At 40.2% G+C, this 25022-nt stretch overlaps 1 protein-coding gene across 1 annotated transcript in view; it reads left to right on the top strand.

Moving 5' to 3' along the window:
* The window catches only part of LOC146677717 (protein diaphanous homolog 1-like), a 71771-nt gene that overhangs the window by 32976 nt on the left and 13773 nt on the right, over positions 1–25022 (top strand). The window contains exons 6-18 of the mRNA XM_085380063.1: positions 405–482; positions 568–631; positions 1376–1515; positions 1822–1927; positions 2091–2201; positions 2444–2562; positions 4253–4369; positions 6419–6534; positions 8160–8224; positions 9884–10063; positions 12095–12637; positions 14002–14116; positions 14273–14281. Coding sequence (XP_085236189.1) covers positions 405–482; positions 568–631; positions 1376–1515; positions 1822–1927; positions 2091–2201; positions 2444–2562; positions 4253–4369; positions 6419–6534; positions 8160–8224; positions 9884–10063; positions 12095–12637; positions 14002–14116; positions 14273–14281 — 1763 coding nt within the window. The remainder of the gene's footprint in view (positions 1–404; positions 483–567; positions 632–1375; positions 1516–1821; positions 1928–2090; positions 2202–2443; positions 2563–4252; positions 4370–6418; positions 6535–8159; positions 8225–9883; positions 10064–12094; positions 12638–14001; positions 14117–14272; positions 14282–25022) is intronic.

Below are 25022 nucleotides of genomic sequence, written 5' to 3'. Positions count from 1 at the left end.
TGAAACTCATTCACCATTGAGAAAAATCATCTATAGTTTAGGTTACAAACAACTACCAATTCATCCAAGACTGGCTGCTCCAGAAATCCATTCAAACAGCAGTGTTTTTTGCTGGGGAGCTTCTATATACACACACGCACGCGCGTGCGCGCTCTCTCTCTCTTACTGAAGCACCTATAAAGTTTTAGAAATGAAACCCCATGCCTTTTGTAATATATGCTATCAATATATGCTGTCGGCTAGGATTTAAAGTGTACTGGACAGTGTACTGTGCTTTTTAGGGGGAAAAGCTCATATTCACTATGCACATAGATTTACCCTCTGGATTTGTTCTAACCATGAATTCATGCATGCTGTGACAGACAATTTTTCTTAATGTATGGGAAAATATCTTTCACTTTCAGTTGGGTACAGAACTTTGGAGATGAAGGGTTGGCTCTGCTTCTGAATCTGCTGAGAAAACTCCAGGAAGAGGAATGCACGTAAGTTACTTAAACCAAAAAAACAACAACAACTGTATATTCTAGCAGTGTGTTTGAAATGTCTTTCTGGTCTTTCACCAACCAGGCCAATTGGAACGAAATGCCAACATGAGATAATTCGTTGTCTTAAAGCCTTTATGAACAACAAGGTAGGAAAACTTCTTACATCTAAATCCCTAATCCTTTGTTTCATATCAGAATTAATATAACTATAGAATAATTAATGGCCCATTTTCTTTTGTCATTGTAGCAGAGGGCACTCTAAATTCAATACAGTGAAGGTTGTTTACTAATGTATGTAATCCTAGGAAAAAAGAAATTTTATAGAAACTTCTCCAGATTCTGGAATATATTTTATATTTATCCACCTGCTAATAATACAAAGGTAAAGTCAAAACCAATTCTGGAGAAAACATAACATGTCGAATGGATATATATATTTTTAAAATTTGGCTTAATTTGGTCAAACTAATTTGCGTTGTCTGGCTGAGGATCGATGAAGGTTTATTGAAGATTACTCAATAATAGAACAAAGCATAATTTAGTTATAAATATGACATTATTGGTCTAAAATAATGTTTGAATGTATTAAAGGGTACCGACATAATAAATGTCATTGCCTGTGTGGTTGCTGTCCCTAATAACAGCCTGTAGTAATAATATCCAGATGGATAGCAATTCAGTAACTTGTATTATTTTTGCATGGCTTTCAAAGTGCCAGCTTTTGTCAAATTGTTCCACCCCTTTTGTCAAAGCAAGACGTTGGTATACAATTTCCATAGTTGTTGCAGTCGAGTACATTTCATCTGGACTAAATTCTGATATGAAGACTATAATCTGAAAAATGGAAGTCTTTACCTCAGTCTACTTTCTCTCTTTCCTTTTCTGCTTAGCATGGTCTGAAATCCATGTTGGAGTCACCTGAGGGAATTCCTCTGCTAACCAGAGCCATCAACCCAAAAGTGCCTCATATGATGGTGGACGCTGTCAAGCTTCTTTCTGCCATCTCCATTTTGGAGCGTCCTGAAAACCTGTAAGTATTAGTGAAATGTAGATGCTGTTTCAAAAAAGTGGAATGCACAAAGATAATGGACTGTTCTAGTTTGGATATTAGACTTGTATTAGACCAACTGACAGTGATGAACTGCTCTGCTGACATCAGTACTTGCTTATCATCATATTTCTCTTCATCTGTTTCAATGAAATGACATTCTCAGTCCCCATTCTTTTCTTTTAAGGATAAATGTTGTATTCATGTATTGATTTAAAATGTACCATGTAGTGAAGCTTTATAATGATAACGTATATCATTGTTTGTTTTTTTTGGTTTGTTTTGCAGTCACGAGCGTGTTTTAGAGGCCATTACAGAGGAGGCAGAGAAACAGGACACTGAAAGGTTTCAGCCACTTCTTACTGGAATGAGGAGCTCCAGCATTGCACTTAAGGTACATATTCAAATGCGTACCCATATTTCACCACTTATAGGTTCTCACATGGGCTTTTGTTTGGCAAATGACCCAGCCCGGGTGTCTTTGATCGACAGCACTTTTAAGCGGGTTATGCTGTATAAATACTCTATAAAACTGACTTGTGATGTGTTTTTGGCAGAGTGGCTGCATGCAGTTAATAAACGCCTTGATCAGCCGTGCAGAAGAACTGGACTTCAGAATCCATATTCGCTCTGAACTGCTAAGACTGGGTCTTAGAGATCAGCTGAAGGTACAGAAAACCCACTTGATTTCTTTCAACGGTGACTTTGCAATAACATACATTTTCACAGCTTTAATGTTTGTGTCTCCCTATATTGATGCCTCTGTCTCCCTGATGGGCTAACACACACATGCTGTAAAAACTTTTCCTACAAGCATTCAAACTAAAAATGTTTGACTGTCACTTTCCTCCTGCTATTCTCCATCATGATTTTTCATCTCTCCGCCTGCATCCTATTCCTTTCCCCGCAGGAGGTGCGAAAGATAGAAAATGAAGAGCTGAAGGTGCAACTCACAGTGTTTGATGAGCAGGCTGAAGATGATTCTGAGGACCTCAAAGCACGTCTGGATGACATCCGAATGGAAATGGAATATCCTTCCAATGGGCAAAATTGTTCCTTTGTGCAGCTGTCATGTTTGCTTTTTGTCCTTCAAAACAAAGAGGATCAGCATGATAAAATCTGGGTCTCCTTGTAATTTTCAAGTTTAGTGTTTTATTAGTTTCATTGGAAAGTGAAAACCTTCACCTGCTTTCATTTTCTTAATTACATCCAGTCCACCAGTATATGTGTAAGCAATTGTATTTTTAAATTTTTTTAAAATTGTATTTTATGCTTTTCTTTATTCAAGAAATTCCTCTATTTGTCCTCACTAGGGCAGTTTGTAGGCACATCTAATTTTAAGGGGAAAAAAGGCAATCCTGCCATCCTACCAACCTTGCTCTGTTGCTACTCTTTCTTTATAAATGACTAGGCACTTAGTTGGCTGCCTGAAAGGTACACCACAACAAGAAGTTGATTACCTATTCATTTCTATTAATGTATCTGAACTTGATTGTTAATGCATGAGCAGTAACATTAACCATGTGGGAACATTAGACCTAAGGATTTAGTGCTTGAAAATCTGCATTTTATTTTTTTCAATTTTGGTATAATCTGAATGAACCACATTCTAAAAACACAGGATGTTTATCATCTACCTCTCACAGTGCTTCCTCTTTTCCTTTCTAAGGAGGGTAGCGTCCAGGGTGGATAGTTTGAAAAGAATTCAACCTCACACTTTACAAAGTACACTGTACTTCTCCCTGCTGCTCTTGACATGCCGTTCTGAATTTCAACACCAGATGTCTCCCAGGGGTTACCATCGCAGTGCATACAGAATGTTCTAATGAAGGAAGTGTGCTGGGCTAAGTGTATGAATTAAACACAGGAATATTACAGTACAGACATTTGAAAACGTGAACAAATAAGTCAGAGAACTTAAATGGGTGTTAAAATTGAATCCTATCCTATACACTAGTGTTATTAAGATTAGGGTGCTTTAGAAATGTCAGTTTCTGTTTTTGAAGGGGGGAAAATATCTTAAATAACATTAAATTGATCAGAAATGTTGGTACTGACAGTTAATGGAATCATTAAACGAATCGCGTATGAATTTTAATGGAATGGCTACGTAGGTGTACAGAGACCCATTTTCATCATCCTTAACTGCTGTATTCCAATGGCACATTGTGTTCCCTAATGCAGGTTTATTAGAAAATTGCTTCTAATTGTCCATAAGAAAAAAAACCCATTTGCAATTATGTTGGTGCAGCTGAAAACTGTTGTGCTGATTAAAGAATCAAAAAATGTCTAATTGAGTGTCTGCAGCGACAGCCTTTGTAGGTTTGATTATAGTCTCAAAAAGGCCAAAAAATGATTAGTAACACAATGTGCTTTTGGAATACAGCTGAAAATAGTGCTCTGTACGCAGATGTAGATATTCCATTTAAAATGATAAGTGATTAATGATTCGTTTCATTATTCATTGTTATTTACAGCATTTCTGATCAATTTGTTTTTAATTAAAATAACAAATGTGCTTTTCTTTCAAGGACATTTCTGTGCGCCTGAATGTTTTGCCTCAATAGCCTGGTGGGGAAAAAAAATGCAGCTGATGTTGGTGCAGAACAGTGCACAGTTGTTGACTGTCATCTCTTTAGATGTTGTGTATGTGACTCTCATATTTGTGTTAAATTCTTCTATTGATCGTGTCTGTTGGGCCTTAACGCTTTTGCTTCAATGATGTGAGGGACATATTTGAAATCTTGGTCAACACTGTGAAGGACTCCAAGGCCGAGGGCCACTTCCTGTCCCTGATGCAGCATCTACTACTGATCCGTAATGATTACTTGGCCAGGTAGCACACACTCATATATACACTCACACATTCTCTTGCCCAAATTTGCACAAATTTCTGGCACTTGCCTATTGATGTTCTTTTGTTATGAAAATAACTTGGCATTATGTTTAATGAAATATAAAACAAGCCCCCCCCCCCCCCCCCCCAAAGAATGACTGAGAAATTGAATTTCTTAGTTTATTTTCACTCCCAACAAAGTCCATGGACTTTTTACCCAACATATAGGAAGCTATATAACACGTCTCAAAGTTAATAAATCAGTTTTCCCAGGTGGACAGTGAAAAGCTGCGAGCAAGAGAAACAAAGCTTCCAAAATGCCAGGAAAACAAAGAGCGAGAGGAGCTTTCATTTCTGCTTTTCTCTCCTTTCACGAACGTCTTCCTCCCTTCTGCACCTTCCTCCGTTTCATGTTTGTTTTCTAGACCCCTCTTCTAAAACATGAAAATTAATACAAATGCAAAGAGGAAGTCCAATTTCATTTTAATAGAAATAAGCACCATCAACTCTTATCACAAGAAATATGCTAATGCCTCTGTGTGTTTTCCAAAGCTCTTGGAGTTTTAGCTAAAGAAACTGAATAATTAAATGACAAGACTGGAGTAGAATATTGTTAAAGACAAGTCAGGAGTTGTGCTACATTGTGTATGTCCATCTTAACACTTGGAACAAATGTGCAGAGATGTACCTATTTGAGTTGAGGTGGTGGTGTTTGTCTTGTGTTTTCCTTGATGCTATCAGATAGGCAGGAAATTGTAGTTTATTTTTAACACAGTTTGGGGGATACGTTGCAAAGATGGAAAAGGTAGGCCGGTCCAAACAAATAGTCCCAGCTGGAGTCTTTTCAGCTCCCCCACCATCTCTTCCATCCTACGTTTCTTTCCTATTCAGCTTTTTCCGTCCAGGTGATCTAGAGAAACACAATAGAGGTGGTCTCTAATGGACTCCGCAGAGAGACAGGAAGTGAGGGTGGGAGGGAGAGCTGTAGAGTGCCTGAAAATACAACTTGGTAATTATAGAGACGAAAAGAGGAGGAAGGTGGAGGTTCAGACAATAATCAAGAAGAAATTGAGAATTGAGGTAAAAGGCTGCATAGAGAACCTGCTGCTTTGACAAACCACCAAGAATTTAAAATGGGCAGTTTCAAATGTAGCTAATTACACTCATAGTACTGAGAATACTGTGTATGCAGACTGTAGGGCTTAATATTTATTATTAGTTTATGCTCATTTGATTGTGATTTACCCAAATATAGGTTTGGAACAACCAAAACTGCCTTGTCGGATTAAACCCAATGTCTAAATGTAATAAATTTGACCTCATGAAGAATGACAGAATTCAGATTTATCCAAATACAAATTTATTTCTTTTTGCTTAAACGCTTTTAAGAAATGACACTAGATGTCTCTCTTGCTCCACGGATAAATCTGAGCTTTAAGAAAAAAAATTTTTTAAGAAAAGGAGTGGAATAAGTGTTAGACAAAGGCAGAGTGACTAAGAGAGAGACCAGTGAGGGAAGGAGACAGAATAAATAAAGTATTGAGTTTTGACTCTGGCAGCATCTAATGGGGTCAGAGGATAAGACACCTCCAAAATTGAGTGTCTGTGTGAAGTTGGCTTCATTAGACATGGGGTGCTGGGCATAAACCAGCACACTCTTACGAAAACATTTGAACACAATCAATCTTTGTGACAAGAAACTCAAACTGTCATCCTCACACAGACAGCCAATCTCAGTTGCTAAGACAAAGTGACAAAGGATGTGTGTGCACACATTTGTCTGCACAGATGAACTTATTTGTTCTTTGTCAGTCCAGTCCTAAAACAAATATGTGCCAGATTTCTTATAGAGCAGTTGGTTTGAGACTGGTATCATTAACCACATACATTTGTTGAAACTTATGAAATATGTGTATTCTGAGTGACAGTTTTGTTTTTTCCAAGTATCAAATGTTATCCTCATATGGCTCTCTCTCTCTCTCGCTCTCTCTCCCCCCCCCCCCCCCTAATCCATTTGTCTGTAAACCCATCTCTCCCTGTTTCCCGCAGGCCTCAATACTACAAGTTGATAGATGAGTGTATCTCTCAGATCGTACTGCACAGGAATGGAACAGACCCTGACTTCAAGTGCCGTAACCTCAGCTTCAACATCGAAGGCTTGATAGGTGGGTTGTTAAACAGAAACATACATGTTCATGCCCCCAGTGCCACAGTTGCTGTGTTGGTATCAATGGCAGTATACTTCAACCATTCATTTAGCACAAGTCTCAGAAACACCACAGGGTGGCGCCAAAGAGTGAGTGTGCATTAGTTTGGGGTAAATTGTGTTAGAGGTTTTAGCACAATTTTTCAAGTGACTTTTTTCACTCAGTTGTTCTAAAGTTGGAATTTGCTTACATGGTAACTTTTAGGTTTGATAGGTGTGGTTTTAAATGTATTAATACCATACATTTAACAAAAAACATTAAAATGCAGTAAAATGTCTCAGGAGTTCAGTGCTCTTTATGGCAGGTTTCCTTTGCTCACCGCAGGAGGCTCTAATTGCACTGCTTCTAAATGTGTCCTGAGACACACACAGGCTGGCTGGCCTCCTTTAAGGCTGCCAGAGTTATTATTGGTGGAAAGCAGCCCAATTCTGCCCTGCATGCATTATTTAGTGTTTTTCTTTGAACTCTGAAATTCAGCACAGTTTGTTTTCCTACATTCTGTCTCCCTTAGTGCTCTCTATTCGAAGTTTGTCCCATTTAGCCTAGCCACCATTACACACTCACCCCCCTACCCCCCACACACAAAAATCCATTGCACAATAAACTCGTACACAAATGCACACTGTAATTTTTATGTGGGTGAGTATATTATTGTGAGGTTCTTTCAACTGCGAAAATCGTTTCATTTTGCCTGCCTTGCTTGCTAGCTTATATAGATATGCAGTATCTTTCAAAGATTCAGCTGCTTTTTCTGCAGCCCAATTTTCATTGCAGCTGAAGATTCACACTTCACATTTCCAGTCTGTAGGGTTCACGTTTCAGTTCACATAATTTCTTCAATTTCTATTTTAGCTTTTCACAGCCTTCTATCTTTTCTATCTCTCTGCTTGATCCTCTCCCTCCTGGGCATCATGATTAGCTTTCTTTGATCCTGTGACATTGTGGCATTCATCTTCATGTTAATTAGCTCTTTTACTGCACATGCTTGTTAAGCCCTTCAGCACTGAACCACCTGTAAACCCTGCAATTATTCTGTAAAAGTACCCTGTTGGTCAGTCTGTCCTTCTCACCCTGTCCCCTGCAAAATGGTCTGGAAGTAAGACATTATCTGTCTTTTATTTTATCAGTCTTGGTAACTGTAAGAATTCTAAGCAAAGCGTTGTTTCGCAGAGAGAAATTGATGGGCTATGACCTTTTGTCAAACAAAGGTGTATGTACTAAAGGCTTAGCAGTTAATGTTGGGTAGAAGCAGCATGCATGCAACACAAAGCATCAGATTGTAATGAGATGCCTCCACAATCGTCTCAGATCTTAACTTTGAGTAGTGTGATACGAGGGGAAAAAAATGGGGAGACAGATGGTGTGTGTGTGTGTGTGTGTGTGTGTGCGTGTGTGTGTGTGCGTGTGTGCGCGCGCATCTGTTTGTAAATTCATGTGAACACACAGCATGTGCCAGACTGAAAGGTACAATGTCTTCACGGTCACACACATGCAGGTGTGCTGTCAAGACCCTTATCTTATCTACCACCTCTTTTCCTCCTTATCTTCCCCTATCCTCTGTCCTTAATCTTTTTTGTTCCCAGACAATATGGTGGACAAGACCAAGGTGGAAACCAGCGAAGCAAAAGCCTCTGAACTGGAAAAGAAGGTGAAATAAAAAGAGATTTATACACATAGATAGATGGGAATACCTTACACACGTGTACACACACATACACACTAACACATCAACCCAGAGGCCTGCAAGCGATTACAGTCATATTAGACAGAAAAGAAAATCACACATTGTCAAAGTTAACATTTCCCCTTACACATGCAAACACAATGGGATTGAAATGAAATTCTGTGCACTGTTTGTCTGACAGGGGCTGACAAATGTTTAAAGAAAAAAAAAAAAAGGTGGGTGGTGGGGGTGCAAAAAGTGACTAAGAAAATAAGCATACATATGTCTAACAGCCACCTGACAGATAAGTATTCTTACAGGCAAGCAGAAAACATACACAGCACACATGCATTCACACAAGAGGGGTAAATGCCTTGATAGTGGTGTGCTGCTACCCTGATGTTTCTGTCTCAGTGACAGCATAATTGCAAAGAGAGAGCTCAAACTAGCCTTCATTCATGCACACATAAAGACGTGCAGTCTCACACGGGATCATATCAATTGAATGTGCAACATCCACAAAAGCATCCATTACTTCTACAACATTGGATTCATTTTCATTGACCACACACACACCACAGTTCTAGTTGTGCATGATGGGGTAATTGCAGGCAGTCTCTTTGGCAGGAATTAGGAAAAAGGATGACAGCGGGAGTAACGGATCTGCTGTCTGCAAATTAAACAGCCATGTGTGTCTGTGTGTTCATGTGTTCATCTCTTTAAATACTCTTATCTTGTTTGTCAAGTGTCCTGACTGTAAAATCTGTGCAAATTTATACATGGGAGATTTTTTTTTTTCTTAATGCAAGTAGTTTTTAGTTCTCCCCCATGGAGGTGAATGGTTTGAAATATAAGTGAGTTCATACAAATGCACTCAAGCATCCTAACTCAGTAATTGACACTAATTTGCAGTGTAAATTATACAATGAAACTGAAGGCTCTAGACCATAGGTGTCAAACTGGCCCGCGGGCCAAATTTGGCCCGCGGGCCAAATTTGGCCCGCAGCCTAATTACATTTGGCCCGCGAAGCCATACCAAATTACTATTAGAGCTGGTCTACTGGTATTATACAGTTAATATATATAGTTTAGTATTAAGCTTTGCTTGTTCCATATTCAGTTTTTCAGCAAAACTTGTTTGAGTCCATAAGAAAAGATTCATTCTTATATCTAGAGGAAGATTTTTTTTTTTCAATAAATATTAGCGTTAGCCCGCGACTTTGTTCCAGTTTTGAATTTTGGCCCACTGTGTATTTGAGTTTGACACCCCTGCTCTAGACTAAGAAATGTCTTCAACAGGTCTTTGAAATATGGAGACTGCTGCCTTTTTCATTTGCCACAAAATCCAGGGCATAAAAACTTGTTATGTTGGATGCTTTTTGTGGGTCCACATAAGTGTTAAGTATTCTCTTCTGTTAAGCACAACAGAGAATACTAAAGAATATTCACATTAGAGTTTATGCTTAAGTATGCAACTATTAATTTTGTAATAATTGTCTTCAGTGAAAATTGAGAAAAAAAAGTGAAGATAAAGAACCTTGAAATTGACCACTACATAAAAATTGTAAAGCCATTTATCCAGCGCTTTTTAGGATAACTAAGACGGAATCTGTTTCTAACTATGACCCTTTACATATGTATTAGCTGGATGCAGAATTGACAGCACGCCACGAGTTGCAGGTGGAGCTGAAGAAATTGGAGAGCGACTATGAACAGAAGTTGCAGGACCTGAGCCAAGAGAAGGAACAGCTTGCCACATCTAAGCAGGAGCGAGAAAAGGAAAACCAGGGACTACAGGAACAGCTAGGCAACTTGAAAACACAGGTACACACAAACCTATACACACAATCTGTATAGAGGTGATTTTTAAGCATAAGATGTTTGGATTTTAGTGCATTAACTCCTCTCACATTCACATATGTAAAATTGATGCACTGCAAAGTGGAGTAAAGTCATGTAGAACCCAGTGTCAAACTTCTTTGTGACAGGTTGACTGGCACAAGCACCTCATATAATGTTAGCATCACTGTTTCTTGCCAGTTTGTTTGTAAAAGCAAACAAAACTTAAGGACAGGATAAATAAAGACTGAGTCAGATAATCGAATCAGTGCGCTTTAATGTGCTGGAAGGCCATACACACAAAATGACTGTTAAAGCTGCATGAAGTAAAATATTCAAGGCTTGGAGAAACACAGTATTGTAAGTCTAAGCACCACAAAGTTTTGTAACATCTATGCACACCTACACAAACACAGAAGCCCCCTGGCCTTGAATTATTTTGCCAATTGGCATAAAAAAAGGGGAAAGAACTAAAAGTATATTGTAAAAGTAAGCCAAATCCTTTACAGATTAGGAATTTCAATGAAAAACATGGAAAGTAGGAGAATGAGACTATAAAGAGTAACTTTAAAAAAGAAAGCAGAAGAAAGGGAAATGATGGCGATGGGCAAAACAGAATTTTTAAGTCCAAGATAAACATGCTGTGTGTGTGTTTCTGTGTGTGTACACACACACACACACACACACACACACACACACACACACAGTAGGGAGGCAAAGATGAGGATTGTTTGGCTGTCAGTGTCCTGCTGCCACACCAGCTGGACGCTGCCTCAGAGTGACACCCAAACTAACAAACACACCAAGTGACCCAGAACAGTCTGCCTCTGTGCATGTGTGCTCGTAACCACATGATGATGTTCCTGTGTTTGTGTGTGCGCGCCTGTGTTTATCTGTCGGTTAGAGACCAACACAACTTCCAAAATGAGCTTCATCCAGTGTGGCTGGTGCCAGCAGAGTCATCATCTCACTACACAAAAGCCCAAACATGCACACACAAACACACATACACAGTTGTCCAAAGCATTAACAGCATCACGAGCCAGGCATCAAACAAGCTTCTCATACTAAGATGGCTCACTTTGTCTGTGTTTGAGGTACTGCCCATCGAAGATTTCTTCACATGTAGAGATCTCTCACTGTGCCTTCGTGTGATGCTGTGCCCAATTTTTCATCTGCTGCCTCACTAAGAAATCCTGCCTCAGAGCCTCTTTGTCTGTTACCGTCTTCCTTTCAAAGTCCAAGGGAGTGACATGGACAATTTGTTACACTGCATACAGACATTCTTTCACATACCCATACACATTATGTACACTTGATACACCTAAGAACCTATAAAGGAAATAAACTCCCCGATACTAAATCCATAGATTTCCATCAGAACCATTATCTGCTCTTATTAGCTGCCAACTTTAATGACTTGGGCAGTTTTCTCAAGAATTGTCATCTCACTGATGTAAATACTGTAGTCAGTATTTCAATGTTGAAATGAAAAATTTATTTCAGCTGACTTATAATTCAGAAGTTTGTCTTCCTTTTTAAAAGTTTTTCTTCTGAATTCTTCTGTGGACTTGATTCCCTCCTGCCATGGTTTTCTGAATGTGCCTCATTTGTCTCCATCTCTCATGAAACTTTATCAGACCCAGGCTCTGATCATAATTCCCTATTTTTGTTTCCTTTCTTCAGTTTTCATGTCTTTATATTGGAAGAAAAACTTGCAAATCTGAAAATGGTCAATATTAAAATTAATGTAAATTCCAGGAACTTGTCATCAGGGATACTCGTAACATTCTGCAACGGGCCTACTTATGTAAACAGACAGGAGACTAGGACCCAGTCAATAACAAACAATATTCATTAGGCAAGCAAACAAATATTTCAATGATTTGTTTTATTTTTCGAAATAGTAATAAATAATGTGTTAATGGCATTACTCTGGTAAAGTGTAATATCAGCATTAAATAGTTGTAAAAACCTATATTATTATTTATGTTAAATCTGCTTATTTCCCTTCAGATTGAAAAGCTGTCTAAGGATTTGGAAGAGGCAAAAACTAAGGTGATCACTGTTACCGTTCCTGTGCCAACACCTGTATTTCCCCCTCCGCCACCACCTCCTCCACTCCCAGGCCAAAATGTAGGTATACCTCCACCTCCACCACCTCTACCAGGCCATGCAAACGTACCTGTTCCCCAAGCCCCGCAGGGTCCTCCTTTACCGGGTCATGCTGGTATTCCTCCACCTCCACCTCCTTTACCTGGCATGCCAGGACCCCCACCACCTCCACCCCTCCCTGGCATGCCAGGACCCCCACCACCTCCACCCCTCCCTGGCATGCCAGGACCACCACCACCTCCACCCCTCCCTGGCATGCCAGGACCACCACCACCTGGAGGTCCTGGTATTCCTCCTCCACCCCCAGGTCCAGGGATGCCTCCACCTCCACCATTTGCCATGGGGGGCTGGGGTGCCCCTGCACCACCAGCACTGCCATTTGGGCTCAAGCCTAAGAAGGAGTACAAGCCTGAGGTTCAGTTGAAGAGAGCCAACTGGAGTAAGGTCAGTCTTACAGCAGTTAACTCTGTTTTTAATTTTTAATTTTCCATCACCTATGTCATACTGCAAATTTTGAGTAAAAGGCAATGCAGGTGCTTTTTCACACTTTTTTTTCATTGTAAATGAACCAAGATGACTCAAAATACAAGTTAAAGCGTGGGTAATTCCTTCCACATATGTTTGAATATGGCCCAAAAAATGAAGCACAATTGAAGAAGTTGTCTTTGCTTTTGATCATCATCTTCTGTCTTGATGCCAAAAATCATGCCAATTTTCAAAATGTGTTGCTTGTCAGCTAACATAACATGCTGTTATTCAGCTCCTCATTATCACACAAACTGCTTGAGTAAAAATGGGCAGGGAATCTAAATAATTCAGTTTGTATGTCACAGCGTGCAAAAAATGAAAAGTGGAGCTTAAACAGCGGGATCTTGACCTAAAGTGACTTTCATACATACGTGTATCTCATGACTATGTGCCTCATGTTCTTCTCCTCCCTCTCATCTGTGATGGTTAAAACATCAAAACGGCCCTCTGTCTTTCTTTAGCCTAAAGCTACTGTTTAATGGCTTCAACAGACTTCATCAGCATTTAGCTTCTCTCTCTCTTCCTCGCTCTCTCTCCCTCGCTTTCTCTCTGGTGAGAGTGTTTGACGAGGATGTCACAGAAATTGCTTTTTAATAAGCCTTCTTCTTTTAACTGCACCACTGAAAGATAATTAAATTGCTGCTAGAAAGGACAGTATTCTTTTGTAATTTAAATTAACTTTTTTTTTCCAGGCTTGGTCTCATCCTCCTCTTTGCATGCTCTCTTGCTTTCTTTCTTGCTCCTTAAGCTCATCCCCATATCACATTTCCCTTCCTTACTGTCTTTTCTGTCCTATACCCATCCTTGAGGCTTTGTCCATAATGAAAGGCCTGATATCTGTAAATTTACTACCACTTTTTCTCACTTGCTCTCCATTTCCCTTTTTCTCTTTCTTTTTTAATAAGAGCGTTTAGAAAGTGAAGAAAATGTATGCACAGTTAATTGTGAGAAAGCACCAAATGGAGGAGGGAAAAAGTAGAAGTCTTTGCATTTTTGGTGCACAAGGCTCTGAAGCTATAGATGCTTTGTTGTCAAGACAGTGTGGGACGATTAACGAAAATGAGTACTTACTTGCCCTTTGTCTTTCTTCCTTTCTCCCCTTCTCCCTCTGTTTTCACACTACTGCCGCTTCCTTTTCTTCTAATGAGCTTCTTTATCTGCTCATTGTTCACAAGGTGCATAGATGACCAATTTCTGTCATTATCTAACACAACTAATTTGTTACTCATTTAGTAGCTCTCTGTCTTTCACACCTTAAATATGACCCCTTCCTCTTTTAGATCGGACCTGAGGACCTCTCAGAAAATAGCTTCTGGATCAAGGCGAAAGAAGACCAATTTGAAAATAACGAACTCTTTGCCAAACTTACCTTAACGTTTTCTTCGCAGACAAAAAGTAAGTGTGTGACTTGTCTTTTTAACTGCTCACTTTTATCATATTGTGTTTCATAATAATGAACAATGCCTTACTTTGCTTCTCTCCCCTCCCACATCTGCCCCCTATCTAATGGGCTTCATGTCTATTTTGATCTTCCTGCTCTGCTTCCATCAGCCACCAAAGGTAAGAATAACAGATGCACACTTCCATTTTTCTTTTAGTCCTTTCTTCATACATCTTGTCCAGTGCTTCTCACCTTTTCTTTTTCTCCTTGGAGGAAACACTGCACATATATTATTCATAAATGCCATGTCAAAACAGCATCTCACATTAGTTCATGAATAAACCAATCACACGTTTATCTGTATATGTGTTCATCTCCCCAACGTGCCTGTGACTTGTTTTGTTGAGACTCACTACTGGGTGAGATGCATTGGTACTTGGAGTCATAGAGGGAGATGAACAAAGGGAGAAATAAGGAGAAGGTCACTGATGTCCTTTGACTTGCCACCTGCTGTCCTGGCACAAAGCGCTGACACATGGGTGTACACACACCTGTCCACTCCTATCACCTTGTCCCAGTGTCACAGAGCCTTCTGGTCCAACTCCTCCATATTCAAATCATAACCAAGACACCCAGAACTCCCAGACAGTATGTGCTGTGTGTTTAAGGCCATCTGACCTTCACATTCAGTCTGAGCACATGTCAAATACTCACACACGCGCACATGCGCTTGCTCACATCATATACATAAACAGGAGCGTCCTTGCACGCTTGGCTGATGCTAGCTCATGATGTGGCTTAAATGTCAGCGTTGGCAGCTGTCCCATCTGCAGTCACCTGTATGGCAAGTTCTAACGCCTGCCTGTCACTCCATAATTTGACCCCTCCCCAACTCACTTTGGCCCATGCGCCCATGCCTCCTCTTCTTATTGGCCAAGACAGCCGCCTGTTCTGGATGATGTCTAATAACCTTTTCTGAGTCCTGTGTATAAAGACACCGTGGCCTTTACATAGCCACACACCTGTCTGTATGTCTGCCTGTGTGGGTGAGGGGTGGGGAGTTGTTGATTTCCTGGGCGTGTTTTGATAGTTGTGAATAAAACATTAATTGGCAATAAATTGGGAATTTGTGTGCCCTTTCAATCAATTTATTCTGTGCTGTTTCTTTTCCATATATAGCACATGCCTATCAGTATCACACAACCAACTTAGTGGTCATGTAAATAATCTTCACTCCTTGTCCTTCTTTCGCTTGCTTAAATACACCCCTCAAGATCGACATTCCTTTTGACCTCACCCTTCTTACCCTTTACCTCTGAGACCGCAGATTCACTCTTCCTCATCTGCCTCTCCTTCCTCCTCCTGTGCCGCCCATTCCTCGTTAGCCACTAAAAACTGACTGACACTACACTGAGCCACCGCTGACCCTCTCTGACCCTTTTCTCCATCAGCTGCCCAGCAGCTGGATTTTGCAAGCACACAGACACCCACACAGGAAAAACAACACAGGGAGGCGGGTAGTGTGCTCAGGGCAGGGTCAGAGGTGTTGACCTCTGCTGCATGCTCGAAGAGCAGAGAGCTGATGGTGGGACACACGCCCACTGGCTGCACACAGCTCTCATGGACAAAATTCAATACTTTCACACACTCGTGCTCTTTAACACAGTTGTGTATCCATGACTTTAGAGGACATTACACAAACTAGCATTTATTTCCTGGAGATTTACTCTATGCTTAAGCATTAGTGCTACTTGTCTAACCTTACCCAAAATCCTATCATACACCTAAGCTCAACACGACTTCACCCTAAGATTTAATGCTTTAAAATATGGCAACTAGGGTTTTTTTTTTTTTTTTTTTTTTAACATCCATAACGCATGAGAACAGATTTAGCTCACCTATAAATTGTTTTGTCTGGACAGAAATATGGAAATGTAATTTAACTTTTGATGTTTTCCCTTTTTGTTCTCTATATATCTGTTTACTCGCATTGAAAACAGGGTGAAGTTCAGTAAATCAGCTTAGGACTGTTATCAGTCTTCTTTCTCTTTAGATACTGAATGTCAGAATTTAACTAAATATATGCCACAATGCTGCACAAATTTCAGAGATAAGCAAAAACTCCGTGGTCTAGATCAGGTGATGTGATCTTAATTGTCCACTTTAAATGGATTTTGCTGCAGCAGTATCAGTTATGTTACAATTTATCTGCAGCTAAAGGTAGTTTAAGTGTTTGAGATGCTGCAGTGCCTGATATTATGGTTCGAGGTACATTTAAAGTAACTGGTGTCTTTGTTTCACTAAGAATGCATTCTGCACTTTATCATGTAACTATGGAGTTTGGCTGATCTTGGTACGAGACACTTCACTGTTACAAAAATCAATGTCAAGCTGTACAATGTAAGCTTTATTTAGAATACTGACCAAAATGTACAGGGAGTGCAGAATTATTAGGCAAGTTGTATTTTTGAGGAATAATTTTATTATTGAACAACAACCATGTTCTCAATGAACCCAAAAAACTCATTAATATCAAAGCTGAATGTTTTTGGAAGTAGTTTTTAGTTTGTTTTTAGTTTTAGCTATTTTAGGGGGATATCTGTGTGTGCAGGTGACTATTACTGTGCATAATTATTAGACAACTTAACAAAAAACAAATATATACCCATTTCAATTATTTATTTTTACCAGTGAAACCAATATAACATCTCCACATTCACGAATATACATTTCTGACATTCAAAAAACAAAACAAAAACAAATCAGCGACCAATATAGCCACCTTTCTTTGCAAGGACACTCAAAAGCCTGCCATCCATGGATTCTGTCAGTGTTTTGATCTGTTCACCATCAACATTGCGTGCAGCAGCAACCACAGCCTCCCACTGTTCAGAGAGGTGTACTGTTTTCCCTCCTTGTAAATCTCACATTTGATGATGGACCACAGGTTCTCAATGGGGTTCAGATCAGGTGAACAAGGTGGCCATGTCATTAGTTTTTCTTCTTTTATACCCTTTCTTGCCAGCCGCGCTGTGGAGTACTTGGACGCGTGTGATGGAGCATTGTCCTGCATGAAAATCATGTTTTTCTTGAAGGATGCAGACTTCTTCCTGTACCACTGCTTGAAGAAGGTGTCTTCCAGAAACTGGCAGTAGGACTGGGAGTTGAGCTTGACTCCATCCTCAACCTGAAAAGGCCCCACAAGCTCATCTTTGATGATACCAGCCCAAACCAGTACTCCACCTCCACCTTGCTGGCGTCTGAGTCGGACTGGAGCTCTCTGCCCTTTACCAATCCAGCCACGGGCCCATCCATCTGGCCCATCAAGACTCACTCTCATTTCATCAGTCCATAAAACCTTAGAAAAATCAGTCTTGAGATATTTCTTGGCCCAGTCTTGACGTTTCAGCTTGTGTGTCTTGTTCAGTGGTGGTCGTCTTTCAGCCTTTCTTACCTTGGCCATGTCTCTGAGTATTGCACACCTTGTGCTTTTGGGCACTCCAGTGATGTTGCAGCTCTGAAATATGTCCAAACTGGTGGCAAGTGGCATCTTGGCAGCTGCACGCTTGACTTTTCTCAGTTCATGGGCAGTTATTTTGCGCCTTGGTTTTTCCACACGCTTCTTGCGACCCTGTTGACTATTTTGAATGAAACGCTTGATTGTTCGATGATCACGCTTCAGAAGCTTTGCAATTTTGAGACTGCTGCATCCCTCTGCAAGATATCTCACTATTTTTGACTTTTCTGAGCCTGTCAAGTCCTTCTTTTGACCCATTTTGCAAAAGGAAAGGAAGTTGCCTAATAATTATGCACACCTGATATAGGGTGTTGATGTCATTAGACCACATCCCTTCTCATTACAGAGATGCACATCACCTAATATGCTTAATTGGTAGTAGGCTTTCGAGCCTATACAGCTTGGAGTAAGACAACATGCATGAAGAGAATGATGTGGACAAAATACTCATTTGCCTAATAATTCTGCACTCCCTGTACTAATAAGTAACTACCCACATTCTACTGATGTATTAGTGGAGAACTAGTGCTATTATACTGCCAGATATGTGTAAGAAGAAAGCTATTTTTTGTGTAAAGGCTTGTACAAAGATCAGACTATGACCCATGTTTGGCTTTAAAGTTGTTAGTGTAGTATAAAGGAGTTTTGGCAGGAGACTTTTTGGCACATTTCCCATAAGCATGGTTTCTCACTTTGAAATGCTTATCTTGGTTTTCTATTTGTTTTTATTTCTTTTCTTAATTCGTTTTTTAAACTAATACTATTGGAGGATCAGAAAAAATGTTTTTTTTTTTTTTTAAACAATACTTTTTTTGGAAAAGTACAGGTGGACAGTGACCATACCAGAGCTCAGACACTGTTCATCTAGTATCAGTATATATAACCTGAACTGTCCTTTTTTTCCACTTTTGCAGTCAGCGTGTTTGATAGCAGGTGCCTTTTGAAGTCGGCACCTCAGATAGCCCAATTAGCGAAAGAATGAGAGAGAGAGAGTGGGAGACAGAAAGGAGGTGGTGGGTGAAATAAAAGAAGCTTGAGCAGAGGGAAAGGCTGGCCTAGGGGGAGCGGTGGTGATTAATTTGATTCGGGAGAGAAAAGGGCCAGGAGCATATATAGTTATTAATCCTCATAATAGGAGGATCATTTTCATATCCCAATTCTCCAGCCTTTACACCCTTACCTCTTCTGTCTCAGTCTCGACTGCTGTGTTTCTGTGCACTGTTGTGGTATGTCGTCCTCATTTGTCATTATGGTGGAGATTCTCCCTCCCAAAGGAGGCCCATTGTCATGCTATCCACTGTGTATCGCTGCATAACACACCTACACATATAACTGCACCTTTATGTATCGCATTCACTTTCTATAAATTGCAAAAACGTTTATCGTGTATGTTTGTCAGCACAAGGGTCCCTGTATGCTGGTGTGCTCGACAGAGTGGGTGGGTGAGCTCAGCCACATTTACAGACCAATTATAATAAGCCTTTTGATCTCCCTGTGTTCTGACGAAATCAATTTCCTTCTCTGTAGGTGTGTGTGTGTGTGTGTGTGTGTGTGTGTGTGTGTCCTCTGTAGGTGTTTATGTGTGTCAATGCATGCACGTATTAGCTGAGTTTTAACTTGGGTCTACTCTGTTCACTTTTCACTTTAATGAGCCAGAAATCAGCAAGAAAGTGCATGCTGTGTGTGTCTGTGTGTGTGTGTCTGTTTGCATGCATGCCTGGGGCCCTCACCAGGGTTGTAGACCAATCAGTTAAAGGGATGAGAGATGTAATATATCAGCAATAAAAGACCAAGAGGCATAGAGAATGATGGTGCCATGTTGATTAGATCATTACATCTTCTGCTAGACAGAGTTCACAACATTTGTTACTTGTTTGTGTTACAGTATACAGGCTCAAGGTCATTGCAAGTTGAAGAAATATTTCCATACTAATGAAGTGACTTAAGCAGACTCCTGCCCCTACAGCACAGTTGTTTACAACAGTCTGATTGCTTGACTGGTAGAAAAAATGGCAACTGTGTGATTACATGATTGTCACTCTAAATTTGCCTTTCGGTCCTTTTTGAGAACACAGGCTGGGGGGATGCAGTTTAGTGTCTCTTCTAATTTTAAATCTAATTGGCAAGTAGTCACTGCTTCAGATTTGACAGGCCTCATGACATGAAAATCATTTCAGGTGAGAAGATGAAAAACTGAATGGATACCTTCACTATGATCTCCCATGGTGTCTATATCCACAGAGTATTATAATAGAATGTAGTTATAGAAGATGATTTACTTTTGCACCGCTGCCTGTTCTCTAGGTCAAGGGCAAGAAATGTTCGAGCTGTTCAGTGTATGTGTTTAATTGTATGTATGATTATTTATAATTAGGCAGAGTTTTAGATGATGGTTTATGGGTTATTGAGTGTCAGAGCTGCAGTCTCCTAAGACTGTTTAAAAATGTACTAATAAGCCAGTTAGATGAGTAAATGAGGGATGGGCATACTGAATGAAAACATAAAAGTGTTTGTGCATGCCTGTGTACGCCTGTGCAGTTGTGCTAAATTAGTATTGGCTTTGAAAAGCTTGTGTGCAATATGTTTTAACTTATCTTTGAGTATGGGTATATCTCTGTGTGTATGTTTTCACTTGTGTAGCCTACTACAGGTCTTGTTAATTGTGCAGTGCTCAGGCTGGGGTCACATAAAGAGAAGCGGGTTAATGCAAGGGTCACTAATGCTGTGTATGGAGCACGGGAAAAAATATCACACCACACTTTCCTTCTATTCTTCCTCATCCATTTCATTTCTGGATGTAGCCATTTCTCTAATTATATCTTCTTTCTCAACCTTTTTGCTGCAAATAGTTACATGATTGAATAACTGTGGCTCTTTATACAGCAGTACCTGTGAGGTGCACTAATCTAAACAGCTCCAGTCTGTCCATTTTCTAGTAATTCCCTACAGTCCCACTGGATCTTCAAATTAGACAAAATATTATTCCCCTAACAGTGTTTCCAGTCGGTGTAAGGATAACTCTGTCTCCTTTTAATGTGAAAGGGTACGATGGGTTTGTTTGCCCATTGTTTTGCTCAAAGGGTGAGCCCATCCATCCTGCATAGCATTTGGGGACCAACCACTTTAGTAGGTGAAGGTCTGTGTATATTGTTGCTGCTTGGTACTCTCATCCCAAGTGCTTCACACTCTGTTGCAAACCTTCAAGTCCATGCTGAGGACACATTTTGATATCAAACCACATCATTTGCAGTGACTTGAATGTGGTCATGCTAATCATAGACAGAATTGTCTAAATGGCGCCCATATCCCATATTCGGACCAAAATATTTTCTAGCTTTTCAATGAGCAGGTGTGATCTTCAAATGACGGATTTGATGTTTATAGGTTGTGTTTGTCTACCAGTGCTTAAGTTTAAATCCAAACTATACCTCTTAAGCCCTCAACAGCAGCGGTGCATTAGGTTGGCTTTGCTTGGCTCTAAGCCTCGATGTGTATTCTCAGTTCGTCAATAGCAATCGTTCCCTTATTCATACTCTTTATGGTTACGGAACAGCCGCAAAATGCGGTTTATTCATCAGGCCTTATCAGGTTCAAACACATCTGTGCGTGCTCACGTTGGTTCTCACTGCCAACTGCAACAGCTCACTTGTATGCGCAAACAGAAGCATACGCTTATGCATACACATGTAAGCATGCTCACACAAACATACACACTCTCTTACAGTTTTGTCCCACTCATTCTCTTCATTTCATTCCTCCCTCCATCCCTCCCTCGTTACAGCTCTCTCCCCACTGTTTTACATGCAAATGAGCTAAGTGTACTTATGTCCTAGCATTACTGCTGTGTGTGCCTAATCTCCTTGCTGCCTTTTCTCTTTCCTGGAGATTATCCTGTTTTTAGACAGAATAGGCCTTCTACGCTTCACTCGGCTCCTCTCCCAAGCAGCCAGCCAGCTGGTCAGTTAGCCAGAAGCCAACCTGCCAGCATCCCAGTCTCGCATCCCACTACCATTAGCATTTTAAATTTTCCCAGTGATATGACAACTGTGCAGCAGTTGAAAAAAATCTGTGTGTACATTTGTAATGTTTGTGTGTGTGCGTGTGTTTTTAATTGAAGGATTGGTGATAAGCTCTAAAGCTTGTTACAGATGCTAAGTGTCCTCAGTTGTGCGATTTTTGTCTTTTTTCTTCTCTTTCTTTCTTTCTTTCTTTCTTTCTTTCTCTTTTTTTTTTTTTTAAACTTAGGCCAAGAGGGAAATAAACATGAACAGAAATGGAAGGATGCAGGGATGAAGGCATATATGTATGCACACCTACAATCCTTCCACCTACTCTTCCCTGATGTTTTCCTTCTCTTGGTCACAACAGCATACTCTTGCTCTTTCCTCCGCCTCCATTTCTCTTACATGTGCGTGCCTGTGCATTTGCGATTTCTAAAGCGTCAAGTTGAAGTGCTTTAACTTTGGTGCTGAGGAGGGAGGAAAGTCAAAGTGAGGCTGTATCTATGATTAGAAAGCATGTTAATGAGAAATAAGACTGATAAAGAGAGGAGAAGAAAGAGGCAAAGAGCTGATTATAGTTGACTGTGGCAGCTTCTCCCTCTCTGTTTACTTTTTTGCGATATAAGCTACCTATTCCTAAGGGCCATGGTGCACACATGCACAGACACACACAGGAGAGTTAGCCCACTTTGATGTCACTGATAGCATTCATAAAAAAAATAAAGCTGTATAGAGCAGCAACTTCAAAGATAGAGTTGACAAGATAGGAGCATTAACCCCCATCTGCCTTCTACTTCTCTTTTCTCTTCTGATTTCCTCATCCCTCTTCTCTTATCTCTGCTTGGTAAAAGGGTTCTTATGAAATGAGACAATGAATGAGCGATGGAACAAGAAAAATGATGGAAGACTGGTTAGGGTGAAGATAAACCAAGCAGTAAAATGAGAAAAGGAAAGATAGATTGCAGCAACAGTGGCATTTGAAGGTATCCTTTATAGTCCAAATCTCCTAAGTAGCCTTAAGCAGCTGCTGCTGCTGAAAATTCTGTGTTAGCTAGCTAGTGAGTTATTAGGGTGCTACTAGACTATTAGACTGTTGTGCTTATAGCTCACACCATTTCCTTGGGTTTCTTATACAACCACGCATATTAAGACTATCAATTTAACCCAAACTTTGTACACTTTCTTAAAATGCATAGTACTTGTTTTTTTCCAAATGTGGGTGTAACTGTGTGTGTGGTTTTGCTTTGTTCCTCGGCACAGTGAATGTAAGCTCTGAGTGTGTTGCAAGCTTTTATTTCTACATTTGCTGGTGTAACATGGCCCTCTGGTCTTGAGCTGTGAAGGCTGTGTGTAATATAGATAACCCAGTGGCATTTACACCAGACAACAATGGTATTTAGAAGACTCGGTGGGGTAGGCCATGCTCCACTTTCTGACCTTAATCTGCGTGTGTGTGTGTGTGTGTGTGTGTGTGTGTACCAAAATGTATGTTTATATGTCATGGATGTTGAGGCCAAGAAGTGAGAAACTGTATGCACAGTTTGTGTGTATGTGCTTTTTGGTCATTTCCAGTTGGTTAGGGCTTCTGTCATAGATGTGTGTTTATGTGTATTTGCATGTTGAAACCTTTGCTCTATTAATCGGTATCTGCATGTGTCATGTTCTGTGCAATGTGGGTTCTGCATCGCCTAGCCAGCATCTTAATTTTTCACTATCCCATGCACTGCATGAAAGTTTAGTTCTACACCCTCACCATCTCGATCTTCCTCTCCCTTGATCTGCTCCTCCCATCTTCCCGACTCCCTGTACCGCAACCAGCATGCCACCCTCTCCCCCTCTTGTCACACACATGTGCACGTCTAATCAAAGCTAGGAGCACTCTAGATTAGCACTTGAGAAAACTCCCTAACGACATGCCTTAATTTTGGTCGTTTTCAGGTGCTCTCTTTCCTTCTCCCCCATCACCTCCTCCTTGGCTTTGAATTTTTAACCTCCCCACTGAATAAGAGATGTGGCCATCCTCATGGGGAAAGGAATGTTGAAGACAGGGCAAAGATTGAAGGAAGGGAGGGTGTGGGGGAGGCAGAAGGGAAAACGTTGTCCCTAAACACGCTTTCACATTTATCCCCTAAAAACCCTGTACTGTGTGCTCAATAATGCATGGCCATCTCTCACACCCTGTGCCCTCCCCCTGTTCTTATTCCCTATTTCCTTCATCTCCTTCATCTTCTCTTGTTGGTTCCCCTAGCAGATTAACTCCAGGGTGAAACTGAGACTGACAAATCAGGGTGATGGTAGCAGGACGCTGGGGACTAACAGTAAAAAAAGAAAAGGGAAAAAAATTGAGACAGAGGGAGAGAGGAGGAGAGCAGATGAATCATTTGTCATTTTGTGAATAGAGTTACTAGTTAAAGTATTGATCTGAGCGAGTGGGCTTTGAAGTTGTACTATTTCAGAGAGACTGTAGAGCTTGACTGGGCCTCAAAATTGAAGTCAGGCTCCAACTGAAACCCCCCAAAATTCCCTCTTTGCTTGAACAAAGCTTGTGGAGTCTAAAACCTGATTGAATTCTCTAATCATTTTGCAGCTTGTTTTCATTTTGATAGACAAATCCATCCATGACTAACCCTGAAACTGCCCGTCCCCATTCTTTTAAAACATGAAAACATCAGTGTGGACACAGCACAGTCTTGAAAAGCAGTCAAAAAGTGTTCAAGTTATACAAAACCCCCCAAAAACATTTCAGTTAAGATTAATGAAAGGTATGTTAAATTTCATAATAAGCTAGCAGTATGTGGTGCATACAGCTCCTATAACTAAAGCAAGTCAAATATTTTTGCATGCGTACAGCCTTTGTCTTTTATTTTGTGAGTATTGTTCTGAGAAATGCTTTATCTGCCTGAACTGTTATGTTGTAGATGAGTAGTGAGCAGAGTGAACCATTCAGAACTTGTTGTGCTTTCACATGGCTTCAGCAGCAACTCCTATCTGTTTGGGTGAATGGAGTGGTACGGGAGAGACTTCTAAAGATCTCTCCAAGGAGATTTCTTTTTTTTTACTTAAAAGAAAAAAAAAAAAAAAAAAGCCTAGTTGTGAAAGTGTTTGAACAACCCACAAAGTGCACGCTTTCAAACTTTCATGTTGGTTTTTTATTCTTTCCATCTTACTTTTTTCTTTGTTTTTAGCCTAAAAAAAGACAAGGGTTTAGCACTGTGAAAGCAATGGACCATAAGAGCAAAGATCAGTCAAGCTGCTACCAATAATGACTTACAAATATTATAAAGCTACATTTGTTTTCCTTAAAAAGGAATCTGAAAGGAAAATACACATAAAGATGAATTTTATTTATCAGTTAAATTTCTTTTAATTGATAAATAAAAAATAAATAAATATTCTGTGCTG

Source organism: Rhamphochromis longiceps, linkage group LG2, assembly GCF_057381845.1.
Source record: "Rhamphochromis longiceps isolate RC_006_pf linkage group LG2, R_longiceps_female_GT1.1, whole genome shotgun sequence".
Taxonomy (NCBI): Eukaryota; Metazoa; Chordata; class Actinopteri; order Cichliformes; family Cichlidae; genus Rhamphochromis; species Rhamphochromis longiceps.
The sequence above is the reverse complement of the archived record's forward strand: the minus strand, read 5'-3'. Positions and strand labels throughout refer to the sequence as shown.